Raw genomic sequence first — 28,000 nt, forward strand, 5'->3', positions numbered from 1 at the left:
AGATGTTGTCAACCCGAATGGGAGACAGGTAAACTGGAGGTGTTGATCGCCAACTGCGAAACTGAGAAATTGCTGGAAATCCCTTGCTACTGGCACGTGAAAGTATGCATCTTTCAAATCGATTGAGATTAACCAATCCCCTAGCTGCACCGACTGTTGGATTGTAAGAAGAGATTCCATCTTGAACTTTTCCTTGCAAATGAAGGAATTGAGGTGGGTCAAATCTATCACCGGCCTCCATGCGCCATTTCTTTTCTGAACCATAAACAGAGGAGAATACATGCCGTCGCCACGTTCGTCTTCTGGCACGGGCACGGCTGCGCCTTGATCCAGTAAACAACTTACGTAGGTCAATAGGACCTGTTTCTTTTCCTCTGAGCTTGGAATTGTTGTGGGAACGAACCTTAACCTCGGAGTGTTGATGAAAGTCCACTTGTGACCCGAGGAAACCGTCTTGACGGTCCAATAATCTTGAATTGATGCCGCCCAAACATGTCGGTAGTGAAGAAGGCGAGCCCCCACCTGACATGTTTGAGCGGGCCCAATTTCAAAAAGATTTAGTAGAATCTTGGTTACCTGCGGAAGCCCCCTTTGAGGTTTTCTTAAGGGAGGATTGTCTGGACCTCCAAGATCTAGAGAACTCCCTGCCGGGTCTATAACTGCGCGCTTCTCTAGCGCAATCCGAGGTCTGCCTTCTTGGAAAAATACGTTTTTGGTTTTGAAGACGTCTGTCTTGAGGGAGGAACCCAGACCTCCCACCCGTGGCCCGGGATATGGCGCTATCTAGTTTATTACCAAACAAGGAGGTTCCCTCAAATGGTATACGACACCATGCCTGCTTAGATGTTGGATCCGACAGCCAGGGACGGAGCCACAAAGCACGGCGTGCCGAGACTGCTGCCAACATAGCCCGAGACAGAAGGCGGGTAATGTCAATAGATGCCTCCCCCAAAAAGGCTGATGCCATTCTGATCTCCTGAATGGGAGAGTCTTTAGCCGTATTCACTGAGATACCTCTCAAGAACTCCTCAACATTGTCGGCCCATGTTTCAATAGCCTTTGAGACTGCGGCTAAAGCCAAAGTTGGTTTACAAGCCATCCCTGAAGTTAGATAAATTCTTTTCAGATCTGAGTCAATTCTTCTCTCTAACGGATCTTTGAAAGATACCGTGTCTTCCAAAGGGAGAGTCACGTATTTGACTAAACGCATAAGTGCTGCGTCTACCAGAGGAGCTGATTCAAGGTGCTTCACATCATCCTCCTTAAAGGGGTACAATTTAGACACTTTTGATTGCATGGAGCTCTTCCTATCAATCTTGCTCCACTCTTCAGTAATGATTTCTCCCAATTCAGATAGGAAAGGAAAATGTTGCCGTTCCTTTTTGAGTTGTTTGAAAAGCTTTCTTTGTTTGGGGAGGGGGGAAGTAGTGGGTTCTTCCCATTTTAAAGCTTCTTTCACTGCCTTGACAAGAGCAGGTACTAAAGCATAATCAAATCCTACTCCTGGATCCTCTGGATCCGATTCGCTGTCAGACAAGAGCACAGAGTGGTGGCTTGGTTGAGAAGATTCCCCAGTCTCTTGTAAGAGCCCTTCACCTCCTGAAGGACATAATGGGTCTGAGGGGGATTCCATAGAGTGATGAGCTTCCCTCTGCTGCAGGGATTCCTTTACCACCCTTCTCACCATAGATTCCAAGCGTTGATCCGCACCATCTCTTTCATCTGCGACTTTAGAGAAGCAATGATCACAGAGCGATTTGTCTGATGGGATGGGCATCTTACAGCCCCAACATGAATTAACTGGTCCTCTGCTTGAGTGCGAGTGACCACTGCGTTGTTCAAATCTGGAAGACCTATGGTGACCAGACTTTGATGATGATTTACGGTGGTGCGATTTTGACGATCCACTGCGACTAGGTGCACTGTAATGCGGTTCGGACCTAGAAGGGCTATAAGGAAATATACAAAAGAGAGAGAGAGAGACACAGACCAGGCTGGTATCAAATGCCAAGGAATACTCCACATATACACAGCAATCCAGCCATGCACATACCTGTTACAAGCGGGCAGGTCACTAGTAGGCAGTGAGGCATCCATGACTAAAGAACGCTGACTGTAACAACAATAGACCCTCATAAGCAGCCATACAAAACACAGGAGCAACAATACATCAGAGCAGATAATAACCTACCTTACACCAACCAGAGAATGGCCCCGGGAAGTCGCTGAATTTCCTGCAATCATTCCCAAATTCTGACATCTCTCACTGTGTTTTAAATATGGCGCCCATGACATCATCAGCGGCGTCAGACGCGAGATGCCGAACCAAGCCTCGCTTTGGATTGGGGTCCGCGCATGCGCAGAACGCAGCGCTGGACCCGGAAAACAGGAGGAGAAAGGCTGCTGGAACGCGGAAGCGTCAGCGCCTATGCACAAGAACCAGCTGGCATATGAAAAAGACACAGGTAGAAAAAACACATAAATACTGCTGCCATGAAAAACGGAATTTTTACAGCTCACCACTCCACCAACGATCATCTGGCCGAACAGATTCAAGCACACACCACCGATCCACCGGGCAGATAATGGCCACCTTACATAGCAGGTAATAAGCCGTGCGCACTTATCTTTGGACAAACCAAGCCTTCAGCGCTACTCTGCCATACACTCCATACCCATGCTTAACAGACAGGGCCTATCGGAGGAAAATAGCTTGATAGTCGGCCGACTTGATTGTAGTGAAGATCTCTTCAGATAGGAAACACCTGTCCTATGGAGGAGGACAAAAAAGGAACACGGATAGCAGCTTGGAGCAAAGATTTATGGGAGTAGAGGTCCTATTGGGTAATTATGGAGGCGGGGCTAACCCACACGTATGCTGCCATGGAGCCTGTCAGGAAAGCATTATTTTGCTATAATAAATATCCCCCAAAAACATATAAAAAACTTTTTTTTCCTCAGTTTAGGCTGATACGTATTCTTCTACATATTTTTGTTAAAAAAAAAGCGTTTAGAAAATAGGGGATCGTTTTATGGCATTTTTATTAATATTTTTTTTTACTAGTAATGGCAGAGATCAGCGATTTTTATCGTGACTGCGACATTGTGGCGGACACATCGGACATTTTTGACACATTTTTGGGACCATTGTCATTTATACAGCAATCAGTGCTATACAAATGCCCTGATTCCTGTGTAAATGACACTGGCAGTGAAGGGGTTAACCACTAGGAGGAAGTGTAGGGGTTAAGTATGTCCTGGGGAGTGATTCTAACTGTGGGGGGTTTGGGGCTACGTGTGGCACATCACTGATCACCGCTCCTGATCACAGGGAGCAGAGATCAGTGACACTGTCACAAGGCAGAACAGGGAGATGCTTGTTTACATTAGCATCTCCCCGTTATGCCTCTCCGTGAGATGATCGCAGGTATCCCCACGGACATCAAGTCCGCACGACCTGACTCACGGAGCTTGCCGCTGGCCGTGTGTGCCCACAGGCCGCCTCTTAAAGGGCAACTTAGTTTGCCTGTACGTGCCCTTCTGCCGCAGTATATCTGCGTGAGGCGGTCAGCAAGCAGTTAATACAAACATGAACTTTAATGGCATCCCAGTCTTAGCTTGTAGGGTTCAATATTGCGTTGGCCCACCCTATGCAGTTATAACAGCTTCCAATCTTCTGGGAAGGCTGTCCACAAGGTTTAGGAGTGTGCCTATGGGAATGTTTGACCATTCTTCCAGAAGCGCATTTGTGAGGTCAGGCACTGATGTGGACAAGAAGGCCTGTCTCGCAGCCTCTACTCCATTTCTCCCGGCGGACTCCCGCTTTAAGGCATCAGTATACCAGGACATTTTGGATATTTTCATGCTCCCAACTTTGTGGGAACAGTTTGGGGGTGGCACCTTCCTGTTCCAACATGAATGCACACAAGTGCACAAAACAAGGTACGTTAATATTAAAGTGGATATAATGGCAAAATGTTTTTTTATCTTAATGCATTTTCTACAATAAGATAAAAAAACCTTCCTCTGCCTGTACCCTCCCCCTCGAAACATTTACCTACATTGATCATCAGTGTGCCTGTCTGCAGCTCTTATCTCCCCGTTCCAACTCTCACAGGCTTCACTGAAAGCAATGGGAGCCATTGGTTGCTGCTCCTGTCAGTTAAATCCTGTGAGGAGGAAGTGAGGGCGGGGCAGAGACGCACTGTGTGTGTCTTTGGATGTACATAGCCCAGCTCAAGAGTGCACCCGCATGTGTGTCCCCATAGTACACAGCTTGCTATGGGGGCACAAGCAGAAGAGGAGGAGCTGACAGCACCAGTAGGGGACCCCAAAAGAGGAGGCCAGGGTCCGCTTTATGCAATACCACCGCAGAGAGCAGGTAAGTATAAATCTTTTTTTGTTAAAATAACTGAAAAGAGTAAGCTTATATCACTAGGAATATGTAACACATTTTGCAAATACATACTGTATGTATATGGTGTGTATGTTACCACTTGCCGACCGCTGTCAGCAAATATACATCAGCAGAATGGCACAGCTGGGCAAAGTAACGTACCTGTACGGCAAGCTCTATGACTGTGCCCGCGGGACCCGCGGACTCAATCGCCACGGGGATGCCCGCGATCGTGTCACGGAGCTGAAGAACAGGGAGATGCCGATGTAAACAGCTGTTCTGCCTAATGATAGGACACTGATCGTCTGCTCCCTGTCATCGGGAGCAGCGATCAGTGTCATGTCACACACGACCCATCCCCCAGACAGTTAGAAACACTCCCCAGGACACACTTAACCCCTCCCTGCCCCCTAGTGGTTAACCCCTTCACTGCCTATGAGATTTTTACAGTAATCAATGCAATGATTATACGAATATGTATCAACCTAAACTGAGGGGAAATACATTTTTTTATATATTTTTGGGGGATATTTATTATAGCAAAAAGTAAAAAATAATGCGTTTTTTTCCAAATTGTCGCTTTTTTTTTGTTTATAGCGCAAAAAATAAAAACCACAAAGGTGATCAAATACCACCAAAAGAAAGCTATATTTGAAGGAAAGAAAGACGCCAATTTTGTTTGGGAGCCACGTCGCACGGCTGCGCAATTGTCAGTTAAAGCGATGCAGTGCTGAATCGCAAAAAGTGCTCTGGTCAGGAAGGGGGTAAATCCTTCCGGGGCTGAAGTGGTTAAAGTGAGCAGTTTTAAGTACAGTATATGTCCAACCAAAACTTTTTTTTTTTTTTTGGTTGATTGGGGAGAAGATAAAAACCCCTGCTGGGTTTACGCTGCTACCTGAGGCTCCAATAGAGAGATTTCTTCTCACTTACGGTCACGGTGACAACGGTTTCTATTGACAGAAAGTGAGAGAACATCTTAAACAGTAACAAAGACAAAAATAGAGTCGTCTAAGGATTAGGTAAGCTAGAACCCCTGACAGTTTTTATTGTTGTCTATGTAAAAGGGTCGCTGGTTCGAATCTCAACCACGACAATACCTGCTTGGAGTTTGCATGTTCACCCTGTGCGTCCGTGGGTTTCCTCCGGGTACTTCGGTTTCCTCCCACACTCCAAAGACATGCTGGTAGGTTAATTGGATGCTGTCTAAATTGGCTCTAGTATGTGTATGTATGAATGTGAGTTAGGGACCTTAAGATTGTAAGCTCCTTGAGGGCAGAGAGTGATGTGAATGTACGATGTATATGTAAAGTGCTGCGTGAATTGACGTCGCTATACAAGTACCTGAAATAAATAAATACATATAACAGATTTTTCCTCACTTCCTGTAGTCTGAAATGTTCACCATGACACTGAAGAGGAATCTTTAAATGGAGCCTCGTATAGCAGTAAAAGCCCAACAGGGGCTCTAACTTTTCACACTCTATCCAAAGCTAAAAAATATATTTTGCTTGTACTTACACACCAATGTAAATATTCTTATCAATGTGTGGTAATGTATAAAAAAGCCCCGTAATTCTGTTCATGCTGCACCTCTGTACTCATTACACGTGGCAGACGTGATTTTTAGGCCTCCTCGGTTGGCCCATGAGGGATCCCCGCAGACTTGATGTGGTCGGACTCACGGAGCTCGTGGAGCCTGCTATCCAAGCTTCGCGAGATCATGTACAATAACGTGATTTTGCGCAGTGGAGCCAACCTGCCGCAGTGAAACTGCGGCGGCTGGTCAGCAAGCGGTTAAGCATAGTTGTATGATTTTTTTATGAATACCACAACACTTAAATAGTAAAAACTGTTTATTTTTTAAAGATTTTATTTTTTTTAACACAAATGCTTTATCAAGCAGATCCCTAAATAAAAGAAAGTATAGTTTCCAAATGTTCTGGCTGAAGGCTGGAATCAGGACTTTCTTCCCTCCTCCTATAGCCTGTTTGCCTTTTATTAAGTACTCAATGCAGATTTATGTGAGCATGCTGGAACACAATTAGGGAGACAGTCAAAATGTATCGCTGTATGATAGGTTTTCCTTCTTTCACAGCACTCCTTTGTGGTGTTAAATTCCCCCTCAATCAGTCCAATTTTGCTCCTGCGTACCATATTTAGAAGAGATCATGCAGAGACTTTTAGAAGGTAAACTGGCAGTTATGACTCAGCTCTTGAGTCAGTTAGGACACACAATAGTGTTTTTATTTTTTCCCATTACAGGAAATAAGTTCAAATATAACTGCAGAAAGCAAAAAAAGGGAATGGAGAGAGCAAAAAAACCCGACTGCAGTACAAAAAAAAAATCATAGTTTTGTTTGAAGTTGGAAAGGCTTAAGATTCTGTCAGTTACTTCACTGGCAGTCAGTAGTCATTTTTGTAGAGTGTAGAGAGTACCAGATGTATGGTTGTCTGTCCCAACTGAGGACAAGCCCCCTCTCCTTTTCTCATGATTGGGGCATAGTCCATATATACATATATCTTTTCTCTGGCAGAAAATTTGGGTTGAGAAACCTTCTTTATAAAGATTTACTCCAAACAGTGAGAGTGTGGATGGGATGGCGGAATGACTCTATGTGGCAGTGTCCTTCTTTTAAAATGGATTTGGATGATCCTATGTATGTGCAATTGAACAAGATGTAAGTCACTAGCACCCTAGGCCCCCTTCATGGGCAATGTATTTTGGGTGAGATATATTAAATTGATTGTTGACCATTTGTATTTTTTAGACTATACATCTCCGGTTAACCCCAGATGAAGCAGACTACATTCATCTCCGAAACGTATTGGGTGTAGGATCTCTGTATCAAATTGCACAATTTGATGTTTCTATGTCCATGAGTTTGTCTAATAGTCTATGTATTTTTCTATACAATTATTCATAAAAATTACTATATTTATCTGTATTGCTTGCTGGTAGTGCCTTAACAATCCCACCCCTAGGGGTTCTTTCTTATTGCGATGTATGGTTGAGATTCCAGTTCAACATGTTTCGGAGGCATAAAGGCCCCTTTCATGCTGTGTATTTTGAGCGGTGCTTTACCATCAATGTTGTGGTCGCGTGTGCGCGCGCGGGGGGGGACTTTTACCCCTGATAGCTTCTGAGAAAGGGTTAAAAACACCCACAAAGTGCTGCTGCAGCAGCGCTTTACCGACAGTATAGCCGCGCTGCCCATTGATGTCAATGGGCAGGAGCGATGGAGGAGCAGTATACACACTGCTCCTTCACCGCTCCAAAGATGTTTTTAAAGTCCTGGCAGCGCACCACTCCAGTGTGAAAGCCCTCGTGCTTTCACATTGGAGAGACAGGAGCGGCTCTTTCAGGGCACTTTGCAGGCGCTATTTTTAGCACTGTATCGCCTGCAAAGCGTCCCAGTGTGAAAGGGGTCATAAAGTGTCACTAAACCCATATCATAAAAACTATCAATAAATGCTGTATTATATGCTGTTCATATTCCCCCAGTCACTAGGTTATTTGTTTACTTCTGCTTTCTATCTCCACCATGGCCCCAATGATGATATTTTTTTGCTGTGGTAGCAACTCTACCCAACTCTGCTCAATTTTCAGTGAGTTTCTATGCTGAGCATTTCCTCTCTATTACATCTGAGCAGCCCTTGTGACTATAGAGTCACACATGTGGGTGTATACACAGTGGTAAATGACAGCCCACTCCCTCCCTCTTCCTTCATGCCCACAAACCAGCTTAACACAATGTGGGAGAGATATTACATGTAGATAAATGGAGACTTCACCTCCCTCTTATCCTAAGACACAGGCTGGAGGGGCGTGACATTTCAAATATATATTTGTATGACAATTTAACACAGTTTACTGATATTATTTTTTATTTTGTTTTACTCTGTATTTCAATGGCTTTTTTTGGAACATGTGCCAGCAGCAGAGGACTAGAAGCTCCTCCTGATTAGGTTTCCCTGCAAACAGGCTGGGAAAGAGCATGTGGCAGTTGTACCTGTATATAGATTAGGCAAAAGGTACTTGCACTTGATGTTTTTTTTTATTTTTTTATTAAAATAATTAGTGTCATCATTCACGTACAGAAATAGAAGGGACAATGTGAATTAAATAGTGTGTTTCGCATCGCTTTAATCAATACACTTTCATGTGTGTAAATACAATATACATGATGATAAACTATGCATATTGTGTGTGTGTGTGTATATATATATATATATATATATATATATATATATATATACACACATATACACAGCGTATGTAGTAATGTAAAGTGCTAACTATCAACCCACCAATGACATAAATATAGGTGTTTGTCAGAACTTGCATGTGTGCACATTTTTGTGTGTTCCCGTGCTAAAATAATACCTTTAAGACAGTTGCTATTTCCAGGTGCAGTTCATTATGAAAGGGGCAGACCGTCTTAAACGCTTGCATATTTTGGATTTGGCTGAGACACCTGCAGCAGGCGAGAACAATGTGTGAGCACAACACTTCTGACACATTTCTGCAACAGAATATTTATGTAGCCGAGAGTTACCTTAGCATGAATTCCAGGCGACTAATGACCGTTGTGTTAAGGACAGGGAAATTGTCCCTCAGCTTCTTCAGAAGTAAGAGACAATATTCAGTGAACAATGTGAAGCTTTCAGCTAAACTTTCTACCTGGAATATTAAAAAGAAACAGATCTAGGGTTAATGCAGAGACCTTGTCAGAAACTGTACTCAGATCATGAGAACTGATATATACTAAACAATTTAGACTTTTAAAATTGAATTCAATAGTTTAGATGTTAAAATAAAAACAAAGAGGAATTCCAGGTATGGGTATTTTATACATGGTCGGTCACATAGGTCCAGCTTGGACCAATGAAACTATGTATATACCATACTTGACTGATGATCCTTGAAGTTGGAATTCACTGAAGTAGACACCACCCTGCCTTTCTTCCTCATCCAATCAGAGAATGCTTTGAATTCATTCAGAAGACGCAAAGTATTTTCTGAATGGTGCTTGTGCTGAGTGGTCGACTTCCTGTGTTCAGGATGCAACAGGGCAGCTGCTTGGGGCAGGACCTGGATGCAAATAAAGGTCACAAGAGTAGCAGTGTCTACTACTTCTAGCTTCCAGAGGCTTCAGACAGGTATGGTGTTTTCATTGTTATGGTGGTCCTAACTGGAACAATGTAACGATGTATAAAATAGCCATACCTGGAATTGCTCTTTAACAATGACATAAAAAAGAGTTTTGATAATAAAATAAATCTATCTATATCTCCTATCCTTTGTAACAAAGCTCACTGCATGGGCACCTGCTAAAAGAATTAGATTCTCACTTCACCAACCAACACTTCTCGTGTATCAGATGAAGTGTCCCCTGTTAGGTGCCATGGGCCTTGCTGCTGGCTGCTACAAGACATAGCACAAGAAAGGAAGGGTAATCTCTGGAAGTTGCACATTTATGGTGTCCTGCTGCAGTGAATGAAAAGAGTGGCAACCTCAGCCTGGACTCTGACCAGGCCACCCCCCCAACATGCTTCACTCTTCCCCCCTCCCCCAGTGCTTAGTCATGATCCCCAGGCTGAGGTTTCCACTCCATTCATTCGCAGCAGCAGGACACCATAGATGTGAGACTTCCAGAGGCTCCTTGTATCTCTGCAGGAACCAGGACAGCCTCCATGCCCTGTCAGAACTCTAGTAGCAGCTGCAGATGCACTGTCTACATACCCCCTCCCTATCGAGCCTGAGCAGCCCACACACTTTTCCCAGGTTACAAGACATAGCAGCCAGCGGAGAATGTTATCTGACACACTCTAAAGTGTAATGCCCTGTACACATGGTCAGACTCTCCGACGGAAAATGTGCAATCGGATCTTCTTGTCAGAAAATCCGACCGCGTGTGGGCTCCATCTGACTTTTTCCGTTGGAATTTCCGACACACAAAGTTTGAGAGCAGGATCTAAAAAATTTTAAGATTATTTGCTTGAAAAAATTTAACAGGAAAGATTAGGGCATGGGAGACTCAGAAACGATTAGCAAACAGCCATTTGAGGACAATTTTTTCCTTAGGTAAATGAGAATAAAGATCAGTCTATTCCCTCCCAGCTGGGGACCACAAGACAAATTTCTGAATGCTCTAAGGTCCCATAGCTGAAAACCATGGGGCAAGTCTTTTTGGCATCTGGTTAGTGTGCACTGGTGCACAACTGCTGGTAACCAGTGCAGTTTCCAGAACACCACACAGTCACAGAGATCAGATTAGGTTCCTTACCCACAAATCCCTAGGACATCGGCCACCTTCCTGCTTCCTCCATACACGGTACCTCCCCAGACCAGATTTTGGTGAGGTCCTGTAATCAGTTTCCAGCAAAGCCCATTCAGGCTCTTAGCTCTGACACTTCTAAGGCATCCAAAACAGCTGCATAGCCCATGAGCTGCCTGGAAGTAGTGGCCTCCAAGGCTCTGGAACCCTCTTGCGGAGAAGGGATCCTGCTCTCTAGTATCTCAGGCTTTTTACATCATACCAGCCCCCTTCTGGACACTCCTCTCCAGGAAGTGGCTGGAGCATGATAAATATTCAGGCTGGTTATTTGTATCTCCTGCCCTAAGCTCCGGAAGCTTCTCCCAGAGACAGAGGGGAACAATATAACTCCTAGCCTGTGAAGCCCTGAACAGGTCAGGACAAACAATCACTGCTCCTTTTGATTACAGAAGGAGCCATAAACTAAATTTACCTAGCACCCTACAATATGAGGGGGATACATGCTTATTTTACAAGGGTGCTGCATACCTATTTTACATGGCTCCCAAAGCTTAGTTTTGACATTTATGTGACAGAGTGGTTTTAAGATTACTTTTAATCTCAAAATATAATTTTTGCACTTTTGCTCCTAAAAGTTATATTTTTGGATGAAACACCTAAATGTTTTTGGCATGAATTACTAACTTAATTGAGAATTTCACACATTAACTTGTGTTAATATTCATCTAATTATGAAGTCATGCGCAAATGAAATAAGTAAACAGAAAATATGCTTTTCACTGGATAACCAAAGTAAATATTCACACAATTTATTGTGTGAAGATTCTAAACTTCTTTAGTAAATCAACCTCATTGTATCTGTATCCACACTCTTTTCAGATTTGGTACTATTTATTGTTGGTCTCCATACATCCCTTCAAGCATTGCTTTGGTAAAGTTGTACATTGCTCAACCAGCAATGACAGACAGAGTGTGGTTTTCTGTGTTCACTGCTGTAAAGCTGTTTAAAGGCATCACCATAGCAAACAGCATCATTTTAAAAAAGTGGAAGGACAAAGAAAGTGTAGACAAAATAACTAAATTGGAAAAATGTAATTGAATATAACCTAAAAATGTAAAGGAGGAACACAAAATATTAAAAAGAAAAACACCCAAACATTAGACTAGGGCTTTTCTATTGTGAAATAAAGCTCCTGTGTGATAAGCCTTTCATATTAACCTTTATTCTGAGACAACCATCTGCAGCTCCTGTGGTCCAAATAAAAAATATTTTTTTATTTTTAATTAGGCCCCAAAACCAATAAGTGTCTGGGAGAATGGCTGTCAATAGGATACATTCCATTATCTTGCTTTGTGACAGATTCCCTTTAAAGTGAACTCGTGGAAAGGCTTTGGACACAAGTATTTGAAAATTCTTTCAAGCAGTGAATGAGCTTCAAAACAAGCCTTGACTGACCTCTGTAGCTGAAGACATTGTAGAGTAATTCATCCTCAAATTCACAGCAGAAGGACTAAAACGCTAGAGGATAAACTTACACTTCACCCTTTTTCCAGAACACCTGCTCAGTTTTTACAATAGAGACTTGAAGGCTTGCAGACTTTCTGGTCACTGCTGGGAGGGGCAGCAGTGTGAGCTGAATGGCTGTTAGATAAGGACTTCAGTGCTTCTACTGTGAACTTTACAGCGCATCTAAACCCAAAAATAAAACTTAATATATCACATCTTACCAATCATTACATGTGGTGGTTGCATTCGTTTTCCTTTTTGTTTTGTTTTTCACCTGGTGTTTTGACCAATAACACACATCTTATCTTAGGATGGTGACTAACAAATGAAAGCTGAATTACGGTTAATTTAAGGCTTCATGCACACTAGGAGCTGAAAAAAAATGACGGAAAAAGGCTGGATAAAAAACTCTCAACATTAGCGTTTTTCTGTTTTTGTGCCAGTTGTATTGCTGGCATTTAGCAGTGTATAGAAGGTTGTTAAGGAGGGGGTGGCCGCCCATGTCTATAACAACCAGTGACTCATCAGTTGTCAGCGGGATTCCTCACTGACAGATGAATGTAAACAAACCTCACTTTTTTGATGAATAAGTAGGGGTACCTCTACTCATTCAAATTGGGGGGTGGGGATCTGGGGGCCACCTTGTAAAAGGAGGCTTCCAGTTTCCGATAAGTCATCCTCCTGCAACCACACAACCACAGAGCCAGGGTTGTGTATAAGAGGCATTTATCTCCATCAACATAAGGACAAGGTGCTTTGGGAGGGGGGACATAAGGACAAGGTGCTTTGAGAGGGGGGGTGCCCCCCTTATCCTGTCCTTCCAGGCTGCATGCTTGGATAAGGGTCTGGTATAGATGTTGGCCTTTTTTCTTTATCTTGGTATAGGGCTCCCCTCAAAATTTCATACCAGCCCTGAAGGGCCAGATATGGATTTGGGGGGAGGGTTCTTTTCCTAATTTTTAATTGCCAGCAATTATTTTGTTTACATTCAGCTGTCAACAAGGAACCAAAGTCATCCATTGAGAACGTGATGGCCGGCGCACTCCTTAACAATCAGCTAATGATTGCAGCCCGCTAAGAAAAAACAAACAAACAAACAAAAACACTGGACACGGGCGCTTAGCAGCTGTTAGCACAGTTTAGAAGCATTTAGGAGCCTTCAGTGTTTTTTCTGCCAGCAAATTGCTCCCATCAATGCTTGTTTTCTAGTCATATCAAGAATAATATTATTATGTTTGTTGTTTTATTTTTGTTTTATTTTTTTTGCGCAAGTTACCACAACACCATTATCCCATAGTTATTAAGATCAAAGATACAACTATGTTCGTGCCCCTTGTCAATTTGACATTGTATTTTTTAAAATGAAACTGCCTACTCCCCAAACTGTCATTTGAAGTAAAAGACATAGTCAAGTATTATTCTACAGAATTTTTTTTAATGTGCATCAAAAAAATAAAGCAAATTAAATTAGAGATGCTATCTGTCCAAGTGCATTCTATGCATACAAAAATATAGAGAACATAACAAATAAAATCATTATTCCAAAAAAAAGAAGGAAATTAGTAAGTGGTGAAGGGGTGAAAATACCCAGTCCAGCGGGCTTGCTGGGGGTCTTGTGGCTGGTAATACCACTGACCGCCATGCTGCTGCGGTGGGTGGGGTGGCTGTGGAGGTGATGGATGTGGGGCCACAAAGTCACACAGGTGTGTGCTTTCTGAAATTTGGCCCCTCATCCCCTTGTTGATGATCTGCAGAATGAGTTTCTTATAGCTGCTACTTTGCTCACGGTCCATCTCCCTTAATTTATTGGCCGTCACCATGGCAAATCCCTCAGCCCCATCTGGGTCTATCCAAATGGCAGTAGTGGACTGGCTAAGGAAGGCAGATGTGGCCTCCTCCAGATTTATGCTCTTCCTGGCTCTTTTAGCAGGAGGGTCTAGGGGAGGGATCTGGGACTCTGTCTGGCTGCTGACCGCTGGCTCCTCCAGAATGACACTTTCCTGTGTATGAAAATGGGACATAATTAGAATTTTTTTTAGGGTTTGGTCATCAATCACACACAGTTTTGATCTCCTCACTGTTGCAAATTGAATGTGGATTGACCCCAGTATTTTTAATTCTTGTTCAAATGATTTTTGGTCACTACTGTCTTGATATGGAAAGCAGAAAAATTTTAACAATAACGTCTAGTTATTATAATTGTATTTTTGGATACAAATATGTTCAACAATACTATACCTGAGTCAAGTGACATTTTGTCTTGACAGTTAGTGTCTGCCCTGGGGTACACTGGTTTCACCAACTCAAGTAGTTTCTCCAAAGCTGCCTTCCTCAATATTTTATTGGAGTAGTCTCTACTCTAAACCTTCCAGAGACAGGGCAGCTCCCGGTACAGGTAAATGAATTGGGGTAGAAAATTAGGCACAGTAAATTTATCTGTCATGATAAATTATATGATGCTTGTAAGACAGAACACCAGACAAACCATAATGTCTGGCTTAACTCATAAGCTGGTCCCAATATAGGCCTCAATCTAAGCAGTATAGGCCACTAACCAACCATGCCCCAATTTCCAATTGTACCTTCATTTTATGGCTCCTTTCTTGCGTTGGCGATCGTTCGTCCTCCACTCCAAGTTCGTTCCTACAGCCTATCCATCGACCATGCATTATGGCTTTATATACATTGCGCATGCGTGAAACTCCGCTGTCACTTTCTGGGGCGTGACCATCTCTTTTCTGCATGCAACACACACAGCGGAACATTCGGGAGGGACAACATGACGGATTATGCGGATTCATGCCAGTCCCGCAGTGGTGGAGCTCATAGGAGGCACAAAGCAACCCCCATGAGCAAGGGTGAGATGGTGCGCATCCTAGAGAAGCACGATTACGACTGTAAGCTTTGCAATTATGAACGGCACCAACAGCCGAAAGGACATCCTTTTGGAGAAGGTCATCGCAGTTTTGCAGAGTGATATTTCCGTGGAACGATCAAAGGACCAAATCTGAAAACGATGGTCTGATCTCAAACACCGTGAACAAGACCAGATGGAGTACATACATCACATCATAAAAAAAGTAAAGCAATTATCTAACCAATATGTATATGTGTAAATTAGCTGTCTGTATATGTTCTTTCTCCAAGTAGCTCTTGAGAATTATATAAGGTTTTCTAAAATCTTTGTGTGACTTGGTATTCTAAAGATGAAAGTAAATATAAAGCAGATATGAACATTCTTATTTGGTCAAGTTTTTGCACATTCCTTTATTTTTGGAACAAATTTTTAATTTTGTTTCAACAGTGAGGCACCAAAAAAGGAGGCTCCAGCCAAGCCACCACAAGGGACGAATGGAGGCTACCCTCACCCGGGCCCCAACAGGGGAGACAACAAGGCCATCTTCCCCCTAAAAACATAAGTGACAACTTCAAACACAGTCATTTAGCCACCAACAGGGGTGTTTTTAGGTGGGCCAAAGGCCATGGGCTTAGGGTAGAACTTAAGAGGTAAAGAACACTCTGTTTGCTGCCTGGCTCATCAGTGCACATGAATGCAGCCTTGCCAGTGTAGACATGGGTAGAGGAGAGGCCCCAGGGATCAGTCACACAGAGTCACGCCTGCTAGGATGATCATCATATATCCCCTATCCCATAGGAGACAAGAGGGGTGCAGGGCAACTGCTGGACTTTTTAAATGTTGGCACTTGTCCAGTGTTTGCCCTCTGTAAAATGACATCACCTTCCCTATGCATTTTTCACAGAAAAACAACCAGAGTGCAGCATGGTGGAGTCCACTACTTAGGAGCAAACAGTGACATCAGACCAAGCGCAAGGTTGCTCAACTAATGTAGCAAAATGGATGCTAGAAACAGATGGGACTTGTGGTGGCTTAATGAATGGTGTATTTTTTTTTTTTTGAGGAAAGTGAGTGTGGTGAGCTCACCCAGGATGTTTGTTTGGAGCCATGGGATCTGACTCCCAGACCTTGCCATTGTGGACGTCAAATCCCCTGACGCGAGTCACAATGAGGGCCAAAGCGACCCTGAAGAGAAAGAAAGTATTCTGGAGCCTCTTGTTTGTACAAGTAAGTATTCTTGGAATCTGGCTTCAAATGTATATACATGTCAAGTGTTTACATGTCCAAACAAAACACCCACGCCATACATTAGTAAAGTATGTAGTGAATTAACATTTGCATGCAGAAGGAAGAGGTAGAAGGAGCTGGCAGTGTTGCTAGGTATCCAAGTTTTGGAGACCCAGGAACCAGGGCCAATATTGCACAGTAGTTGCAGTGTTTAAATTCCTATTAGTGTAGGTGTTTGTAAAGCAAGAAACAATAGACTGGGTAGGTAAGTATTTCCTGAATTTGACTAGTAAATTGACCATAACTCACTATGTAGGGCCTCAGCCACTTGACCATCTTTCCCTAAATACTTTTTACTCTTCTTACTAGGTCATGATCTTCCACGATGCACTATTGGCAGAATGAGTGCAGATAGGTTGCATTGTTTAAAGGATCTCGAGCAAATCAAGGTGGTTGCCTCTGCTTTACAGCAAAGATTCTGAGATTTTTGTGGACATGCTTGCCAAATTTTAATTGCCTCTTGCTTGTTCTGAATTTTTTTTGTTCCACTTGTTGGCTCCTTGTTTGCCCTTTTAATATTTACCATGTTTTTAGGACTGAAATGTAAAAGTTTAGGGACAGAACCCAATGTTTCTCCACACCACCAGGTCATGTTTTTTGTATTTTCTTTTGTATTTTCTAAAAACAACAATTACTAACAGTGAACATGACACCATCACCTGTGCCAAGTTCTACAAGTATAGAAAACATGACCTGGGTTTGCATCTTGAGGAGGACAGTTGGGTAACACTGCCCTAACTAATGTGAATTGTAATGTTTCTGTGTTTTTGAGAATATAAACCCAAAATTTGAAGGTGCCCCCACAATGTGCTTTAACATTCTTATTTCCCTCATGATCCCATGCCTAAAATGTGTGTATTTCCATACATCTAGTTTGCAAAAAGCCCCAAAACACAGTTTGTCAACATGTGCTATCTACCATCACTGGTTATCAATGGGCACATTTTGGGGGTCAAACCCTTCCTCATAACTAAAGAAGCTCAGAGGAAGGGGTTGCACTTAGAAGGTCCATTGATACCACCTGATGGGAGACAGCACATGTTGACAAACTGTGTTTTGTGGGTTTAGAAAAAAATATAACATGTTTTTAACTGCACACATTTGCTGCATGGGATCATAAGGGAAATTTAATTGTTACGCTTCTACGTGTACGTGGCTTCAAATTTTGGCTTTTAGAGTGGTGAGATCACCCCATAAGAGGAAGGCAGCATCCACACAGTCTTGGGATACTAATGTCTCATTTGGCCTTCACTTTACCAAAATCGAATTTTGTAAGTTCCTGAGTTTGGGATGTGTATCTAATGTTTTAGAACATGCCTGTTTAGCCCCAAAAAAGGAGAAATAATACAAAACATACATGTTATACACCAAGATGTTGGTTTGTTTTAAAACCTTAAAACGCACATGTGAATGTGCTTTGAGTAACATGTTTTTTACTAAACAATGTATGGCTTATTATTTTAATGCTCAATACCAGTGTATTTGTTAAGTTGTAGTTACAGTGACAATGTGCTCTTAAATGTGGCCAACTCGTGCAATTTTAAGTCCTCGAATTCTAAGAGTTGAAAAGACATAATATTTTTGAACTTCATGCATTAGATCCATTAAGAACAAAAACATTGTGTGTGTGCAGCAGACCCACAGTGCACCATAATAGTTAGCTAAAGAAGATATTGTCACCTCATGTAGCAAATAAGGTACATTTGCACTATTGGAGAAAGTGGCAAAAAAAGACCATTTGTGAGCATATTAGACAGAAACACAGACAACAGTAGTTCAAATATAATATGAGTTTATGATCTCAAAATTATATTAGGCATGATCATTTACAATTCGATACCAAGCCACTGCCCCCCTATCCACAAAATAATCAAGGTATTTCTGCTGTAAATCTCTGGCAAGGTAGCTGGTAGCATTCCTCCTTAAAAATGATGTAAAATACAACAGCACAGAACCACATGGTTGATCTTGTAGAGTGCCAGGTTGATTGGAGTCAAAAACAACCTGAAACAACTCGATTGGATGCCAAAGGTGTTTTCAACCACCCTTTTGGCACGAGAGAGCCTGTAATTGAATATTATCTGCCCTGGGGCGAGGTTCCTCATAGGAAATGGCTTCATTATATGTCCCCCCACAGCAAAGGCATCATCTGCAACAAAAACAAAATTAAGGCCCTCAATATTCACCTCAGCAGGTGGCAAGTTTAAGGTGCCATTCTGGAGCCACTTTTAGAACTCTGTCTGCATATTCACTCCTCCTTCAAAGTTGCAGCCGTTCTTCCCAACATCCAGATACAAAAACTCATAGTTGGCAGACACTACAGCTAGCATGACTATACTGCAAAACCTTTATAACTAAAATAATATGAGCCAGAGTTGGGTGGTGGGACAATCCGGACATGCTTGCCATCAATAGCACAACCACAGTTGGGAAAATCCCACTAATGGTGGAACTGGGCTGCAATGTACTGCCATTGCTCTGTGTTGGAAGGAAACTGGATTAAAAAAAGGAAAAAATTAATTACTACTTCTGCACATAACATTGCAAGCAGATTTGACACAAACATGCTTAGCCAACATAAGGATAAAACTTAAATAAGTATTTAAAGACAAAAGGGTAAGGTCAACTTATCTGATTCATCATCCCCTCTGGTGGCCCATTAGCAACATTTTAGGGTGGGGGGAGGTAATGGGTAGATGTTTTGGACAGGTAACCCTCTCCACTTCCATGAGAGCTGTTTGCATAAATAATCTGTGATACTTTAGCCAGCCCCTCCTTACACTATTGGCAGCCCAGTGGACAGGTAAGAAGTGTCATAATCCAAAAATCTGGATACACACTGTCCAAATTGCAGCACATTTTGACATTCTGAAAGAAACTATCAATATATTAGGAGACAAAAACTTTTTTTGTTACAATTTGTAGGTAATTAGGCCCTTGCACTACATGGTTTGGTGAATTTATACAGAGATATGAACACAAAAGAGGGATAGTGTGCATGGGTTTTGCAAAGTCAGCAGAGTATTTGTATCTGTTGATTTAGCATTTGGGGGGGGGGGGGGGTTACACTCTGCCTGAATTTGAGGACAACAATAACATTTGTACACATTTTAGGGGTTGTTTAGGGTAAGCCTCAAACTGTGGCTGACAAAAACAAGTTACTAGGTTAGGTGTGTATGGGCCCAGGATAGCATGCTGGGAGGTAAGTTATGGAAAATATGCATGTATGCCAAAAAAGGAGAAGGAAAAGCTTACAGCATGCACAAGGACAAAGAAGACATTCACAGCATATTACAATATTGATAATTATGTAATCAACAAATTAATACAAAAAATTAGCAAACATTAATACATAGAATGTAATCTTAAAGGTAAAAACTTACTCTAATATAGTCCTTCTTCAGGACTTGAATAATGGCTGAGCAGGTCTCTGGAATAATGAGTCCCAGAGCCAGGGTAGAGATCCCAGTGGTAAATTTGAGGTCCTGGAGTCTTCCCCCCGTCCCCAAATACTGCTAGGTGGCTATGAGCCTTTTCTCTGGAGTGATGGCATGCATCATGCATGTGTCCTGCTTCTTAATATAGGGGGTCACTAATGCCAAGAGTTGGTGAAAGCAGGGGTCCGACATCCCAAGATAATTCAGAAGATCATTGATTATTCTCCTGGAGCTCCCGCAGTTATGGCATATGACATACCGTATTTATCGGTGTATAACATGTACTTTTTCCCCTTAAATCAGGGGAAAACCATGGGTGCGTGTTATACACCGATCCCCCGCCGATTTTGAGCCTCTGGGCGACTTTTGGGCGCTTTCAGTCATTCTCTGCAGCTTTCGGCCACTTTCAGACATTCTCGTCGGTTTTCATCCGTTCACGGCGGCTTTCGGGCGCACTAGGCCGCCGAGAACAGATGAAAACCGACGAGAATGTCCGAAAGCGGCCGAAAGCTGCAGAGAATGTCTGAAAGCGCCCGAAAAGGCTGCATGACAAGGCTGCATATGACACTGACAAGGCTGCATGACAAGGCTGCAAATGACACTGACAAGGCAGCAGATGGACACTGATAAGGCTGCATTGATGGGCATTTAAATGTACGTTTTTTTCCTTAAACTTCCCTCCTAAAAGTTTTTATCCTTAAAATTTCCTCCTAAATTTGAGGTGCGTGTTATACACTGATAAATACGGTAATTGGTCACAATTAAGCAACCAATTTTTGGTCCAAGAACTCCTCCTCCTCCTGTTCCTGGACTGGACTTGGGTCAAAGCAATAACTCCAAGCACAATAATAGCACATTCTCTCCTCTGATTCGGCAACATGGCTGGTTGATGAACGGCCATTCAGAAACAAACTGAAAAGCACAAACTGAAAAGCGCAAATCAACACTCACTAAACTTCTACTAACACGAAATTAGCAGAAGGAAATCAAAGGGTGGCGCTTGAGAAATTAACTTCCTCTTTGTAGTCTCATAGTACATCTAGTACGTCACTACGTTTGTGTTTGTTGGCTGACAATTATGTGCTGTTAGTATGCAAGACAAGTTCCTGGCACACGCCCTTTAGACAAAAATCAGACGCTCATTTGGCCAACAATCGGATCATGTGTACGAGGCTTTACAGAGCTGTTCTTTTTTCTGCCCAAGCAGTTAAGCAAGGCAAGAAAAACAAACTAAATAGAAATACATATAGATTTACTGTGCTATAAATCAATATATTGGCATTCCAGTCATGCATTTCATGGCTGTGTACTAAATACGTGATGCTTCAGATCCATGACTGATTTGGCTGTAAGCTTGCAAACAAGTCACAAATCAAATTTGTTGTACTAAGATCTCCCTGGCAGTGCCACTAGCCAAAGAATGGCTTGGCAATCTCCCCAGTACAGTTTCATAAAAGAGAGATGGGAAATTGCATAAATTGTTCATTGTTATTTTTGTTATTTCTGGGTAATTAAACCAAGATTAAAATGTCCACTGCTAGATGTTGGATATCATTCACAACCTCAAAATGGAAATATTTCACTATTTAAACGTATCAGGTGGTCTATCGGGAATGTTCACGCTTTAGTCAAAAGTGTATATCTCATCCCTGGTACTAACAATTTCAGCCAGTTTTGATAGTGTTAATATTATGCAAGCAATAATATGTTATCAGTACATTCAGGAAGAAATGATGAGGTTTAAAATAAGATTAGAAACTCAACTGCTTTTCCTTATAATGGCCCTTATCTGAGACCAACCTCTTACATTACATCTTGATTGGAATGTTTCTGGTTTGCAGAGGATGATATGCTGCAGACTGAGAGGGAAGGAGGTTGTTACATTGTATATAAAGATTGTCAATGTTATACGAACCCCACCATGAAAAAAAAGCAAATTTAACCCTCATCAGAAGCATTTCAGGGCATACATTTTTTATCCTTCTTAGGCTGACCATAGATGGATATTCTGCTGGTTTAGCAGGGGCCAGACGATTTTCGATCCATGTGTGGCTGTCCCCATTGTTCATAAGTCCATCATTACATTGACTTTTGATAAACAAGAATGTTGGAAAACTTTTGCTGGGCAGCTGCAGTCATTGATGGGGGGGTGCAGGGTATGCTCGATTCCATGAACTATGTTCATGTCTTTATTTATTCTTGACACTTTTCTCATGAATGAGCAGATTCACCTAAAAAAAAGATTCCAATAAACCTCCCACCTGCAGTGGGAGGGGACCCCAAAATCCCCTTAATTCCCTTAAAATCTTTACCAGACCTAAGGGCCTTGGTAAGGATTGGGGACGGGGACCCACACCATTTTGAAAACAAATTTGGGCATGGGGTTCCCCTCAAAATCCATACCAGACTCAAAGTGTATGGTTCAGGAGGAGGGGGCACTCGCTCATAACCTCCTTTTCCTGACCCGCTGGGCTGCATGCTCAGATAAGGGTATGGTATGGATTTTGTGGGGGACCCCATGCAATTATTTGAAGAAAAATGTAATGCCGGTGTCTTGTCAAATAGGGTCCTCCATCAGATGCTGTCCCCTGCGTACTGCGCATGCGTAGTACACAGGAACACAGATTCCGAAAATTGCCGAGGATGAACGGCGCCTGCGCCGTGAGTCCAGGTTCTATCCCCACTATCCAAGTGGACATAGAGTTAGAATAAAAAAGAGCCGAGCGCAGCGAGGCCGAGCCCGAAGCGTGGCGAGCGAAGCTTGCCCGCGAGGGGCCCTCTAAAATTCACAACCCTATGTCCGCTTGGATGGTGGGGCTACCACCTCCACTCACGGCGCAGGCGCCGTTCAGCTTCGGAGATTTTCCGAAGCTTCGTCTGCTCCGTACTGCGCATGCAGTCCGTTGAAAGCTTGCGCGATGACGTGTACAGCACGTACGATGGGACTAGAAATACGACGTCCAATACACTGCAATGCAACCTTCGGCCATGTAAATCCTTTCTGAGCATGCGCCATACTTAGTCCGTCCAACTTGCCTACTCACGAGCGGACTGTCCGCTGAAACCAAAGTTGGACGGACAATATTACGGAAATTCCGAAAGACTTAGTCCGCCAGACTGTCCGCTGAAAAAGTCCGCTGAAGCCCACACACGAGCGGACTGTCCGCTGAAACACGTTTCAGCGGACTAAGTTGGACAGACAGTCCGCCCGTGTGTACGCGGCCTTAGAATCACTTCAAGCTGACATACATGGATCAAAATTCAGCTGGTTCAGCAGGGTCGAGCAAATTTCAATCCACGTGTGGCCATTGTGGTTAAACAGTAGTCGATCTGCTTCTGTTCAACTGCCTTGTCGGTATGTTTTCTGCTCAATCAGCACCACAGGCAATAGACTGCAGCACTGATCTGTATATTCTGACGGTGGGGGAGTTTCCCCACTGGCAGAATACAGGGACACAGCATTGAGAATTGCCGCATCCAGTCGAATGTGTGGATGAGGGAATCGGGTTAATTTTTTTTGTTCAACACACTGGCGGAATGAAACAGACACTTGTATGGCCAGCTAAATAAAGGAAATAAAGTCTGAAAAAGAAAATGAATACAGCCATCACATCCAGGAATTGGTAAGTTGCAATATAATAAATGTTTGCTTTTGGGTGTAGTACCAATTTAAATCTGATTGGTAGATGTGGGAAAATAACCTCCAGTTATTAGGAACATGCTGATAAACAAGGCTCTACTGACAACTATATTCGACAGTTATATGGATGTATATACAAACATGTTTTTCTCTCCCTAGTCAAGCACATTTGTGTTTAATTAAAAACCAACAATCCACAGCAACGAAGCAGATATAAGATATCTTAGGTAAAATCAAAGAAAAAAATATTAATTTCTGCCTGCAGTTGATTATCACTAAGGCTGGGTTCACATATATGCAAATTTGATGCGGGTTTCCCCACATCCAATTCGCATTACAGGTGAGTGTGGCCAGCTCTCAATGGAGCCCATACACAGGTCCAGGGTGGCCGCGGTCTGGATTGCACTGGGGTCCTGTGCGTCTTTGGGTCCAATTCAGGTGTGAATTAAGGCAAAAATTCAGACCCGAGTCGCACCTAAACCGGTGTACAGAAACCCACTGGACCCCTTGCTGTGAACCACAGTTGCATATATGTGAACCCGGCCTTAGAAGTATTTGCAGTCTAAAGCCCCATACACATGGGCCGAATGTCGGGAGACATTTGCCTGTACAAAAAATACTGGCCATCATTCTGCCCATGTATATGTCAGTCTGTCAGATGTGCATGCTGGGAAACCAGCAGCCGACGACTCCCTCTCAGCCAATGGCAGAGCACGCTGATACATGTACATGTACAGTACGTGCTTGCCTTCCAGCGGGTGGGGGGTCCGATCGGACCCCCTCCTGCTGGCTGCAGCGGTCCGTTTCGCTTCAGGAGCGATCCGGGATGAGGGGATGGCCGTTGGTTTCTGGCCATCCCCTCTCGATCGCTCCTGGCGAATGAGAAGCTTCCCCCGCCTGTGTAGTGTAAACACAGGCAGGGAGGAAGTGATGTCATTCTCCTCGGGGCGGTCTTTTTGATCGGACTGCGAGGAGAACACATAGTAAGTGCACCAAACACTACACTGACATGTAGGTACACATAGGCACACAAATCACCCCCCGATCACCCCTCAGATCCCCCCTCCCAGTCACAGTGTCACTGATTGCAGTGATCATTTATTTACTGATCACTGCATTTAGTGTCAGTTGTGACAGTAAAAACTGTCAGAGCATTTAGTGTTAGGTCCAGGGTAGCCCCTACCCCCCCAATAAAGGTTTAACCCCCTGATTGCCCCTAGAGTTAACCCTTTCACCCCCTTTTGCCAGTGTCACTAAGCAATCATTTTTATGATCGCTGCATTAGTGTCACTGGTGCCGCTAGGTAGCTAGTTATTTTTTTATGTTCACCGCCAGGTTTTTATAGCGTTAGGTACCCCCATATACTACCTAATAAAGATTTTAACCCCCTGATTGCCCCTAGAGTTAACCCTTTCACCAGCGATCATCGTATAAGTGCCACTGGTGACGCTGGTTAGCCAGTTAGTTATTTAGGTTCCCGTCAGGTTTTTATATAGCGTCAGGGACCCCCATATACTACCTAATAAAGATTTTAACCCCCTGATTGCCCCTAGTTAACCCCAGGCAGCGCTAGGTTAGTGCCAGTACTGCTAACACCCACACGCAAAGCATACACCTCCCGTAGTGGTATAGAATCTGAACAGATCAATATCTGATCAGATCTATACTAGCGTCCCCAGCAGTTTAGGGTTCCAAAAAAACACATTGTTAGCGGGATCAGCCCAGATACCTGCTAGCACCTGCGTTTTGCCCCAGCCCACCCAAGTGCAGTATCGATCGATCACTGTCACTTACAAAACACTAAACACATAACTGCAGCGTTCGCAGAGTCAGGCCTGATTCCTGCGATCGCTAACATTTTTTTTTGGTAGCGTTTTATATTTAAATCATGAAGGTGGTGCTTGGTTTTCGGGGTCCCGTACGCGGCTAGGCTCCCAAAAAGTCCCCCATATGTGGTATCCCCCTACTCAGGAGAAGCAGCAGAATTTATTTTGGGGTGTAATTTCACTTATGCCTATAGCATGTGTGAGCAATATATCATTTAGTGACAACTTTGTGCAAAAAATAAAATAAAATTTTAATATTCCTGCAACTTGTGGCAAAATATAAAATATTTCATGGACTCAACATGCCTCTCAGTAAATAGCTTGGGGTGTCTACTTTCCAAAATGGGGTCATTTGGGGGGGTTTTGTGCTATTTTGGCATTTTATGGCCTTCGAAACTGTGATAGGTAGTGAGGAGTGAAAAAAATTTGCACCCTTAGAAATCCCGAAGGCAGTGATTGATTTTCAGGGTCCCTTACGCGACTAGACTCCCAAAAAGTCCCACATATGTGGTATCCCCATACTCAGGAGAAGCAGCAGAATATATTTTGGGGTGCAATTCCACATATAATATACATACATAGTCCGATCGGATCATGTTGTCGGAAAATTTTATAGCCCAGCTGGAAAACTTGGTCCGTGGATACTTCGATGGAAACAGTGCGATGGAGCCCACACACTGTCGGATTATCCGACAACACGGTCCTATCGGACATTGTCCATCGGAATGTCCGACCGTGTGTACAAGGGCTAAGGCTCGCCGGTTCCTAAATGTCTTGCAGGACAATTTCATGAGTCAGATGGTAGACACACCAACTAGAAATAAAGCGTTACTAGATCTAATGATTAGCAACAATACAGACCTGATCACGGATGTGGAAATACGGGGGAAATTTAGGAAACAGCGATCACAGGTAAATTGGCTTCAGTATAAATCACACAAATAGGAAACATAAGGGAAATAAAAAGACACTGAATGTCAAAAGAGCCAACTATCCTAAACATACAGCCAGAGCTACAATGGATTGGTTTAGATCCAAGCATATTCATGTGTTAGCCCTTGTACACACGGTCGGACATTCCGCCAAGAAAATCCGTCTGAGTTTTTCCGACGGATTTTGTCCGAAAGTGGTGTTGCATACACACCATCGGACAAAGTTGTCGGAAAATCCGATCATTCGGAACGTGATGACGTTCGTTCATTACGACGGGACTACATTCAGGCTAGTAGCCAATAGATTTGGTCTCATAATTTGATCTGAGCATGTGTGGCACTTTGTCCGATCAGAATTCTCTAAAAATGATCGGACAAAGTCCGCTCGGATCATGTTGTCGGAAAATTTTATATCCAGCTCTCAAACTTTGTTGGTCGGACATTCCGACGGAAAAAGTCCAATGGAGCCCACAAACGGTCGGATTATCTGACAACACGGTCCGATCGGACATTTTCCATCGGAATTTCCGACCGTGTGTACAAGGGCTTAGAATGACCCAGCCAAAGTTCAGACCTAAATCCAATTGAGAATCTGTGGCAAGACTTGAAAATTGCTGTTCACAGACGCTCTCCATCCAATCTGACAGAGCTTGAGCTTTTTTTTTTTGCAAAGAAGAATGGGCAAAAAAAAAAAAATCACTCTAGATGGGCAAAGCTGGTAGAGAAGTATTGACTCACGGGGGCTGAATACAAATGCACGTCACACTTTTCACATATTTATTTGTAAAAAAAATTGAAAACCATTTATCTTTTTCCTTCCACTTTGCAATTATGTGTCACTCTGTGTTGGTCTATTACATAAAATCCCAATAAAATACATTTACATTCTTGGTTGTAACATGACAAAATGTGGAAATTGTCAAGGGGTATGAATACATTTTCGAGGCACTGTATATATATCTAGCACACATACTAGAGGGTGCTACAGAGGCATCATAAGCCTGGGGGAGGGGAGTGTTAGATGTACTAGAAGATTTAGATACACTAACAAATTAAAGCAGAACTCCATCTTACACTGCAGTTACACAAGCAGTTACAACAACCATTTTTTTTCTTTTGGAATAAAGGTTTTCCAATAATAAATAAAAGCTGGTCATTGCAAGTGCGCCTGTCAGTGGTAAATGGTTTGTCTCAACACTTTAACTGCAACATTTTGCAGGAGAGCTTGTTCTGTTTAAAAGCAAAAGACTTACTGACTGGAATCACCAGATGAAAATTAAGAAAAGAAGGCTTATAAATTAAACAAATGCAGCCAACACATCTAAGAACTGGTAAGCTGAAATATGATTGTTTTCTTTTGGGTTTACTACCGCTTTATTTAATAGAGCATGGTATGACATCTCTGATTAGAACTTAGACCTTTAACTGGTAATAAAAGAGCTGCCACCTATTCATATCAAGCCCATCAATGCTTCTGAAACGTTAAATACTTTTACGTAAACAGCTTCTGACAAACATGAAAAAGTGGAATATTTTGTTGCATGGCAGAGACTGGTATTTCAGATTTTTACTTGGTTCATATCATTTTTAATGTTAATAATTTAATCATTTTTAATATCATTTTAACAATAACCTTAATTATATTTTTTTTACAAAAAAACAAAACTGGCTAGAAAAATATAGAAGAATATATGTTTGGTATATTTGTTCATAGCACATACCAGCTCTTTTGGACACATAGAAGGATCCCACTGTTCTTCAACCGTCTTCAGCAGTGCTAGCAGATAACCGTAGTCCATGGGGTGCACTTGGTGGTGTTTACTGAAAGCTTGCCATTTTC

General features: G+C 42.7%; 1 protein-coding gene across 1 annotated transcript in view; it reads right to left on the reverse strand.

Annotated features, from left to right (window-relative positions):
• BAIAP3 (BAI1 associated protein 3) overlaps positions 1-28,000 on the reverse strand; it is a 554,780-nt gene that overhangs the window by 101,745 nt on the left and 425,035 nt on the right. The window contains exons 15-17 of the mRNA XM_077449095.1: positions 27,882-27,999; positions 8,953-9,077; positions 8,781-8,871 (exon numbers count right to left, since the gene is read on the reverse strand). Of these exons, the coding sequence (XP_077305221.1) occupies positions 8,781-8,871; positions 8,953-9,077; positions 27,882-27,999 (334 nt within the window). The remainder of the gene's footprint in view (positions 1-8,780; positions 8,872-8,952; positions 9,078-27,881; position 28,000) is intronic.

The sequence above is a fragment of the Lithobates pipiens genome, unplaced genomic scaffold (genome assembly GCF_037356315.1).
Source record: "Lithobates pipiens isolate NorthernLeopardFrog02 unplaced genomic scaffold, aLitPip1_a1.2 Scaffold_22, whole genome shotgun sequence".
In the NCBI taxonomy this organism is placed as follows: domain Eukaryota; kingdom Metazoa; phylum Chordata; class Amphibia; order Anura; family Ranidae; genus Lithobates; species Lithobates pipiens.